Source organism: Aricia agestis, chromosome 7, assembly GCF_905147365.1.
Source record: "Aricia agestis chromosome 7, ilAriAges1.1, whole genome shotgun sequence".
In the NCBI taxonomy this organism is placed as follows: domain Eukaryota; kingdom Metazoa; phylum Arthropoda; class Insecta; order Lepidoptera; family Lycaenidae; genus Aricia; species Aricia agestis.
Genome location: NC_056412.1, coordinates 12,386,810 through 12,397,131, shown reverse-complemented (window position 1 = coordinate 12,397,131; position 10,322 = coordinate 12,386,810). Strand labels below are relative to the sequence as shown.

The 10,322-nt window shown below is 36.4% G+C and overlaps 2 protein-coding genes across 2 annotated transcripts; both read left to right on the top strand.

Moving 5' to 3' along the window:
* Positions 1-4,196: 4,196 nt before the first annotated feature.
* On the top strand, positions 4,197-5,015 carry LOC121728713 (S-phase kinase-associated protein 1). Its single transcript, XM_042116953.1, has 2 exons — positions 4,197-4,361; positions 4,456-5,015. Exon 2 carries the CDS (start codon positions 4,456-4,458, stop codon positions 4,942-4,944), a length of 489 nt encoding a protein of 162 aa, XP_041972887.1. The 5' UTR covers positions 4,197-4,361; the 3' UTR covers positions 4,945-5,015.
* A 3,370-nt stretch (positions 5,016-8,385) lies between these two features.
* Positions 8,386-10,197, top strand: LOC121728712. Its single transcript, XM_042116952.1, has 2 exons — positions 8,386-8,689; positions 9,807-10,197. Exons 1-2 carry the CDS (start codon positions 8,403-8,405, stop codon positions 10,033-10,035), a joined length of 516 nt encoding a protein of 171 aa, XP_041972886.1. The 5' UTR covers positions 8,386-8,402; the 3' UTR covers positions 10,036-10,197.
* Positions 10,198-10,322: the final 125 nt, after the last annotated feature.

The window sequence follows — 10,322 nt, the reverse complement described above, 5'->3', positions numbered from 1 at the left end:
ATTTTCGATTTGCCATGACACTACACCTTAATATCACTTCAACGGCTTTTATGAAGTTTAACTGTACAACATTGGACATTCTGAAGATAAAACTCGGTTTGCTGTGAACGTTGTTGGTGAAATGCAATTTGGTGCTATAAACGCGTTTAAATACGTTTAGAACCGATTTAGTGTACACTAAGCGCATCCTATTTCTTAGGTGAAATTGCACCTAAATAAAATTACTTGAAATAATGTCTGCTCTTGTTTCTTAAGGTAATCCTTCGTTGTAATACATTAAGGGGAATTTCATCAATCACACTTCGTTTTATTAAACTGAGTTCTCATTGAACAATGAAAGTGTTTATATGGCGACGTAAATCTCGTTTTGTTTCAAATAGATTTCACATTCTTCTTTTAATCTCGATTAATAAATCTACGTTTACGTAACATCACACGATGATTTTCATATGTTTTTATCATCTTGGAGCCTTGTCATGTTGTTTTATTAACAAAATAGCAAAAACGATAAATATGTTCCCCAAACGCATCTGTGAAAATTGTCATCTTAACAAGTGTTTCGTCTATGTTTTTCGATCCGTCATGACACTACACTGACAGGACTTAAGTGTGTTTTATGAAGATAAAACTCGAATATTGGGTGTTCAGTAGATAAAAATCGGATTTGCTGTAAACGAGTTTAGGTTATGTTGGTGAAATGCAATTGAGTGTTACAAACGTGTTTATAATATGTTTAGAGCCGGTTTAGTGTGTGCTAAGCGAGTTCAATTTCTTTGGTGAAATTGCACCTACTTGGAATCGTATAAAAACGGAATATAGTACAAAAAATTCTAGGGAATATATTAGAGTCTAAGATTAAGTAGATTAAAAAGATAATATTTCAGAAATGTCGCAAAAAGTAAAAAATTCAATGCGGTACTTTTTCTTTAGTTTAAAAAGTTGTAAATTTATGTCAAAAATCAATAAATTTCAGTAAATAATCGTAATTTTAAATGTTTTACCAAGTTTCGGTTTCGGCCGAAACTGAGAGTAAGGCCAAAAGTTCGGTTTCGGTTTCGGCTAAAAAACCAGTTTCGGTCGGACACAAATTACGTACATACAAAACCTGTTGGTTTAGGTTCTGGAAGTTAACAGGTTAGGGACAAAACAAAATACTTCTTTAATTATTATTGTACTTTACCTAGAACTAAATGACACTGCACTCTTCTTTATCAACATGTAAATGACAGTAATTTATAACAACAATAAACAAATCACTCTTCACTCTATAAGCACCGGCGCTAAGTAATGAAATGATAAAACGAAACAAATATCTTCTTCTTCTCACTCGCACGCGCCTGAAAATGTATCTAGTACTTCGATCACTTATTCTAGTATTGTTTTTGTTTCACTCGCGCTGCCGTGCCGCGGTGCCATGCTGCCCGCCCGCCCTGCACTTGTCGTTTCATACTAACTGTCTGAACCTGTTTTTCGCTAAATAGTAGGCATTGGATTAACGATTAACGGACTTCTGCATATTAACGGAAGTTAACGACTCCGTTAATATTTTTAAAAGTTAACTAAGACTGGATTGCACAAACTTTAACTGTAACTTTAACTTTGACTACAGTGCAAAATGTCAAATCTTTGGGTAAAGTTAAAAATGGACGCCATCAAAACGCCATATTTAACTATATCCATAGAGCTCGACAAGGTTTTAAATGCATGAGGCTACAAAAGGAACTAACGCTGTCATCATACAAAAACCGCCATTATTGACAGTTCTCCTTTACCAGCAGCGCTCCCGCCCACGCGCATTTATAACCTTGCTGGGTCAGCTGTCATCTGTCAATTTCTCCGGGTAAAGTTAAGGGTAAAGTTAAAGTTAAATTTACCTTAACTATAATGCCCCAGCTATGTTTAGAGCTAACAAACTAACGACCCAAATTGGACCCAAAGGTCTAAACTCTAAAGTCTACGTGTTACTCAACATTTTTAGGCTTCCATACCCAAAGGGTAAAACCCTATTACTGAGACTGCGATGTATGTCCGTCAGCTGTCTGTCTGGCATTTAGAACTACCCCGGCCCCCGGGGCAGGGCCCGGCAGGCCGAATGGATTTGATTTAAACTTCGGCTATCTTCGTATCCGTTCGACCTGCCCTGCCTACGCTGCCCCGGGGCAGTTCTAGATGCCGAAAACGCTAAAATTTTGTTTTCCCGCCATTTTACTTCTGCTTTGACACTGCTGATTGCATTAATACTGGAATAATATTATGGTTTATTTTAGCCGTATCGTAATACAAAAAATAAAATCGGCCAAAAAATAATAAAAACCACACCAACAATAAAAAGTAGAAGAAGTTTGAAAGTGACATGCCCGCAAAAACTCTTTCAGTTGTCAGTTTTCAGTTTGACGTGTCAGCGTGTTTCTAAACTGTTACCAGTATACTGGCCTAATAGCTTAGGCCAATGAACGCTTAGGTTTAGGATATTTTGATTTATGTCACACTTGACAGTACACTGATATTTTTTGGAAACACAACCCATATGTAGTCAGTGGTGCCAACCTGCAGATAATTTCAGATCGGTGAGGAACCAATAGAAAATCTAGTAGTAGTATTGTTAAAAATAAAATTAAAAAATATAAATGAAAATCCCTCATTATATTTTGTTTTCAGTATTTGTCGTTATAGCGGCAATCGGCAACACTATACACAATCTTTGAAAATTTCAGAAGTCTTAGCTATAGCGGTTCTTGAGATACAGCCTGGAGACAGACAGACGGACAGACAACGAAGTCTTAGTAATAGGGTCCCGTTTTTAACCTTTGGGTACCGTACCCTAAAAAGTAAAATGTCAACTGTCAAACTATAGTCGTGTTCGTTTCGTTTTTCAATGCACACTGCGCATGCGCAAAGTTAAAAATTAGTGTCAGTGTGAGTGTCATGAGCCGCGTTCGTTTCATAGATAGACTTATAGGTTTATGGTTCGTTTCATTTTTTCGCAGTTTGGCAGCTGACTGTCAACTTCATAATTGAGTGTCATGTTCAATAAAATCCTAACAATTTCTGTCAGAACTGTTAGGATGTTTTTGAACATGACACTTAATTATGAAGTTGACAGTCAGCTGCCAAACTGCGAAAAAATGAAACGAACACGGCTATATTCTATAATCCGACAGTATATATTAAGTCTATGCTATAATCTGACCATTGACTTTATATGACTTTTATGAAAACGAACACGGCTATTCAATAGAATACAGATTGTAATTTATATACTCTGTAGTCTGTGGTCTGTGCACTCTGTGATTGCGGCTCTTCACGATGGGCCAGCGTAGTGGGCCATCACGATGGCCCAGCGTGTGTAGGACGTAGTGGCGTAGGATAGCCGATGGCGCCAGCGCTGGCCGTGGAATGGCGGCGGTGTCGGTTTTTCGGCCGCACATCAAAGGATGATAGCCCAGCGATGGCGGTACGCCTCTACACGTTGGCGATACTACAGTCGATGCCCGACCGCGGTCGAGTGAGGACGTCGTAATTCGTATTACAATTTACGAATTTTATTCAAAATGATGAGTACGTGATCTCATAATGAATGAAGTTTTAATAATAATATGATAAAGGCGAAAGTTTGTATGGATGTTTGTTACTCTTTTACTCAAAAACTACTGAACGGATATTAATGAAACTTTATAATAATAGCTATAGCTTTTACATTATATACATAACTCCCGACTTTTTAAAGATACAAGTTCGGGAGTTTCAGCGTTGTTTTAAGAACGGAAAGCATATTATTATTATGCTATTATTACATTCATCATTGTCATCATCATCACTACCATAAACCATTATTTTAATTTTAGTTTCGAAATAATTATTCCTAGAATTCAAGAGAAGGTTCATATTAGGAGGGAGGTGATACGAAGTTCACCGGGTCATCTGGTGAAGTCATAAATTATTAAAAATGCACGTTTTGCATTGCCGCAATGGCTAATGCTTACACGTCCATCTTGAACGACGTTTAGATCACAACTGAACACGGCCATCATGTAGAGGCGTTGCGACCATTGCATAGCCATCGCATGCGCCATTCGATCGGCCAGCGCTGGCCCATCTTGTAGAGGGGCAATGAACTGTGAACTGTGAAGTGTCACTAGTCTACAAATATATACTAGTAATCTGTGGTCACTAGTGACTAGTGTGATGGTTCTTGTCACTTGTCAACTGGAATTTGGAAATGTGAATTGCATCTTCGTTGTTGTTCAAACGAAGTTCAAACAGAATTTTGTTATATTTTTATCTTCAAAATACACAGTTTTAAAATCTTCAAGCAGCAAGACTATTTTCATCTGCTCATTATCCTCAATTACAATTTAAAGGTAAGTTTCCATCAATGGTAACATCCTATTTATAAGTTACCTCGAAAATGGCGTCGGCTTTGACTTGGTTTATTAATTTGTTTCTTTTGTTTAGATGCCTAATATAAAATTACAATCATCTGATATGGAAATATTCGACGTCGACGTAGAAATAGCAAAATGCTCAGTTACTATAAAGACAATGTTAGAAGACTTGGGCATGGATGACGACGAGGAAGAAGTAGTACCTTTACCCAACGTGAATTCTGCGATCTTAAAAAAAGTCATTCAATGGGCTACATATCACAAAGACGATCCCCCGTTACCCGAAGACGATGAAAATAAAGAAAAGAGAACAGATGATATTTCATCTTGGGATGCAGATTTTCTTAAAGTAGATCAAGGAACATTGTTTGAATTAATTTTGGCAGCTAATTATTTGGACATTAAAGGGCTTTTGGATGTTACTTGTAAAACAGTGGCAAACATGATCAAAGGCAAGACACCAGAAGAGATACGAAAAACCTTCAACATTAAAAATGATTTTACAGCTGCTGAAGAGGAGCAAGTGCGCAAGGAAAATGAGTGGTGTGAGGAAAAGTGATTTACATGCTTAATGATCCCCCGATGTCACCTTTATTGTCTTACAATGTAGTATTAAATAATTACAACTAATTTATTTTAATTATATTAATACTAATTTTTCAGACTAGCTCATCTTTACTTTTCCGGCAAAGACATTTTATTTACTAACTCAATTATTCATAGACTGCAGTCTGCTAACATTCAGATTTTATTTATTTGCTGGTTGTGAAAATTTATCTCCTGATCCTTTTTAGGGTTCCATACCCAAAGGGTAAAAACGGGACCCTATTGCTAAGACTTTGTTGTCTGTCTGTCTGTCCATCTGTCTTTCAGCAGGCTGTATCTCAAAAACCGCTATAGGTAGACTTCTGAAATTTTCACAGATTGTGTATTTCTGTTGCCGCTATAACAAAAAATACTAAAAATAAAATAAAATTATTAATGTAGGGGGTCTTCCATACAACAAATGTGATTTTTTTGGCCTTTTTTGCTTGATTTCAATAATGGTAACAATTAGACACTTAAAATTTTTATAAAATCCTTTATTATAATATTATGTGTACTTTAATAATAACTAGCTCTTTGAGCGAGCTTTGCTCAGTATCTGATAAAAAGGACATTTTCTAGAAATGATTCCTAGCTAGATCGATTTATCGCCCCCGAAACCCCCTATATACTAAATTTCATGAAAATCGTTGGAGCAGATTCCGAGATTCCAATTATATATACGATGTGTCCCGACACTAGTGTCAGATCCTTTAATGTCATGATCTATTGCATATTTTATCACCTTTGACGACCTCTGTGGCTCAGTGGTGAGCGCGTTGGTAGCTCAAGCCGGGGGTCGCGGGTTCGAATCCCGCCGACGGAACAAAAAAGGTTTCAATGTTCCCGGGTCTGGATGTGTATTACATATGTGTATGATATAATAAAAATCTTAAATATATGTATAGTATAAAAGTATTAAATATATTTCCGTAGTCTGGTACCTGTAACACAAGTCCTTTAGGTACTTAGCACGGGGCCAGACTGACGTGGTGTGAAGCGTCCATAGATATTATTATTATATTATTATTATTATTTTATCGACAAATTGGCCCTCAAATTTTATCTTTCTCTCACGGTTGTAAAATGGCAGCCATTTTAGTATTTCTCGGGCTTTCACACTAATCTGACTGGTACTTCTCATGTAAATATCCTATGAAGATAAAAAAGGACTCATTTGATAGCTAAACTTGTGGACTACGCTTACACAGGCAATCCATACTAATATTATAAATGCGAAAGAATCTCTGTCTGTCTGTCTGTCTCGCTTTCACGCCAAATCTACTGAACCGATTGCAATGAAATTTTGTACACAGTTATTCTAGAGTCTGAGAAAGGACATAGGCTACATTTTGATGTGGGAAAATATCTTATTTCCATGAAAATATCGATGAAAATTAATTCGCATTGCGCGTGGCCAGCGCTCATCCCGGGGGTCCTGGGTTCAAGTCCCGCAGGCGGAACAAAAAGTTTTCAATGTTCCTGGGTCTTGGATGTGTATTAAAATAATATTTCAAAAATCTTAAATATATTTTATGTATATTATTATAAAAAATCCAGAAATATATCGATGCAATGAACATTTTAGTTCTAATACGATTTAACAGATGGCGTTTTATTTTTTACTTCATTGTAACAGAACTAATCATACTTATTAGTTATTATGTTTTTGTTTATAGTTTTTAATAGGTACGTTAGAATATTATGTTTTAAATATTATCACTTGGTATAATAACAATAATCAATCTATCTTATCTTATAGAACTCCTACTGCATTTCTAATATATGTGACAAGTTGACAAGAGAAGGCGCTCTGAAATAAAGGAGTTCGAGTGTACCGTGTTGGCCTATATTCCATCCAGAAAATATATCAATGCAATCAACATTTTAATTCTAATATGTGAAAACAGATGGCGTTTTATTTTTTACTTCATTATTGTAACAGAACTAATCATACCTACTTTATTATATATTACTAGCTGTTGCCCGCGACTTCGTCCGCGTTAGCATAGTAGATCACAACCCAAGTATTATTTATGGTACAAAAATATTCAATGTACAGAATTGACTTTCCTACGATTTTATTATATATAGATGTTCCGCGTGGCTTTGCTCGCGTAATTTAGGAATTTCACGCAACCGTAAATTTTTCTGCAAAAAATAGCCTCTGTCCCTTCACGTGGTCTATTCTTCATGTTTGTCAAATAACATAAAAATTTCTCCAGTAGTTCTTAAGATAATAAACAATTTCAAATAATTTCCCTCCGTTTTTTCAACATTTTTTCCACATTCCACAAACAAACAAACAAACAAACTCTGCAGAATTATAATATTAGTATAGATTTTGGGAAATAATAAAACGAGCGAATAAAAAATTACTTTGCGACTGATGATGAACATACTGTTTTAATAACATGAGCGGTATTAATTTGACTAAGCGAAAAATAAACTAAACTAACGACTAATATGGATTGCGATTAATCTATTTCAGATATTAAAATTCTATCCGAGTGACTGTATTACTAACGGCCGTTCCCAATATTTGATCTATCTCTGGTTTTGCCCTACTAGAGATAGGAATAGCTCACAATTGACATAAAATATATGTCTCTAATGTCTAATGTGAGAAAAAAAAAAAAAGAAATAAAATAAAAAAATGAGGGGGGCTCCCATACGTAAAACCACAATTTGTGGCTTACTTTTGCTCTATAACGGTACGGAACCCTTCTTGCGCGAGTCCGACTCGCACTTGGCCGATTTTTTATTTTCTGTCCAAAGAGAATATAATCACTATGTTTCTGTCTTGTAACAACAGCTGTTTTAAAGGAACACCAACATTTAAGCTATAACAATAAAAACTATAAAGTGATTTTTGTTTTTATTGAGCCATATGTGACTTATTTTAACAACTCCATCATGGGTATCGCAGTCACAATAGATTTTCAAATGTTATGTGGCAGCCAGCTGCCTTAGGGGGATTGATGGGTTAAGGCTATTATTAGTTGAAGCACTGATCTATAATTGATATGAGTCAGCCCTATATTAATTATTAAGCTTGCGCGCCGACCTTATGAAGGTAAGCCGTACACGCTACGGTCTACCGGAGAGGTCATCTGTGCAATTATGCCTGCGCAGGAGTCACTCGAAAGAATTGATTTTCGATTTTGCTCCGGTCGCATACGCAGGCTCAAAGAACTGCACAGGCCTATTCCCACACACATTCTGGTGTACCTGCACAGGTGGACCTCTCCGATAGACCGTAGCATGTATGGCAACTAGCTTACATCTTCATGTATCTATTATAATGCCTATTAAATCATAAAGTAAAATAATCTTAAATCCTCTATGTTCAAAGACTATGCTGATTGATTAGTGAATGACAATAATTGTCAATTACTGAGACACGATTGTGACCCAAATAGTTCTGCGTCAATGTCGTCCGATGAGTATTGCGTGAGAAACATTTATAGTTATTCAAGAAAATCATATAAAAATGACGCCAACAGCTCTATAGAAGCTTTTACTGAAAGGAGAGGCGTTGAAGTACCAGATAACGGTGCCGCTCTCATACCCGTGTGTAGTTGCGATATGGATTCTAAGGGAATAATTGAAGATATGCTCCATAAAAAATGTCCTATCAAAGCACTAGCTTACCAGCAACGTCAACGAGTCGTAGATGAGACTGACAAGATTTTGTATGAAAACACTACGTATAGCAGGTTAATTTTTGTACCACGATCTACCAAATTCGTTATTTCAGATTGGTGGGTCGCCAAACTCGCCAACGATTCGACATCAATTCTCCCATACTTATCTACTATTAATAATATTATAAATGCGAACGTGTGTCTGTCTGTTACCTTTTCACACCTAAACCGCTGAACCGACTTTGATGAAATTTGGTATGGAGATACTTTGAGTCCCAGGAAAGGAAAAATGTACAGTTCCCACGCGATAAACTAATTTCGGCGCTCTTCATCTAGTGACTAATATTATTATCTATTAAGGAAACTTATGTAAGTACCTACGTTTAACGTTCGGAACCCATCGCTTCTTGCGTCTCCTTCGTGTATTGTATACAAATATAGAGTTATTAACTGTTATATATTCCGTGTAATTAACTAATTCGAGTAAAGAGAAAAACCGGATAGAAAAGAATTTAGAATACATAAATCCTTTTTAATTTCATATGTAATCAATATTTTTGTGCGCGTGTAACATTATTAACAAGACGTACCTAATAGTCGATATGAATATCTCCATCTGCTCCACGACCCGAATATAGTGAGTGAAGCTTTATCGTAGCGTTTGGAGTCTTCAATATTAATCCTCAGACACTTTTATCAAGCATCAATAATGAAGTAGGTACTATGAACATTGAGGCCTTTCATACAGATTAACTGCAGTGTCTGCAGACTCTGCAGTCGACGGCGACGTCATCGATGATTGCGGTGGAGCGCTGTTCGTTAGCACTGACCATAATACAAACAGGGCCCCCGTAAGGGCCACTATCGCGTGTGTGCAAAAAAAGGATTTTGGCGCCCCTTTAGGCAAATTTTTTGGCCTGTGCGCGCTGAACTACTTCAATTAGACGGCGGCTTTTGAATCAGCTGTAGTGTTGAACGTTATAAGCGACTAAAATATTCAATCTAAAAGCTAGACGTATGATTGAATGGCGTTGTTCAGTCAAAGGGCTAGCTGTTTGATTGAACGGCTATTTAAACCAGTCGGCTGCGACATATATATAACGAGTAGAAACGTTGCCCATAATATGGTCCATCGTTCCTACTATAACTTTTTAATCCATAGCATTGTTATACAGGTTTTTTGTTTTAGGTCATTATACGACTTCCTGATTTTCTTCGGAGATGTCGTGATCGGTGAGAACAGGCGAGTCTGTGCCCTGTTTCTTCTCATTGCTATTGCTTTTGTTATCGGAATCCTTTTTGGCTCGGCAACCTGTGGAACTCATTTAAGGAAATTCAACAGCCCAGTGTTCGCTTGCATTGATCACTTATTAGCTATTGACTCTAGAAAAACTAGTGACGACACTGCAATCTATTGACTTAAGTATATAAAAAACAATTATTATAGAACAAGATTTGGTTGCAGAAATGCTTTAAGAAAATAAAGTATAAGTAAGAGCCACAAGAACAAACGCTAACTAAAATTAGGTTCTACTTGGAAAACTGTGAAGACTTAAGGGGGCGACTAACCCTAAAATGTCGATTTTATAATTCATTTTTATACTTGAAAATAAGCCCCGAATTGTTTCATTTTCTAAAATTAGATACTACATTATATTTCCAAGAATTCGATCTGAGCAAAAACACGATATCTTAAAATTTTCTC

Excerpts from the sequence above, each read along its gene's own strand:
- LOC121728713 (XM_042116953.1), top strand. The coding sequence starts at position 4,456 with ATGCCTAATATAAAATTACAATCATCTGATATGGAAATATTCGACGTC.
- LOC121728712 (XM_042116952.1), top strand. The coding sequence starts at position 8,403 with ATGTCGTCCGATGAGTATTGCGTGAGAAACATTTATAGTTATTCAAGA. Across the intron at positions 8,690-9,806 it reads GAAAACACTACGTATAGCAG|GTCATTATACGACTTCCTGA; the intron begins GTTAATTTTTGT and ends TTTTTGTTTTAG.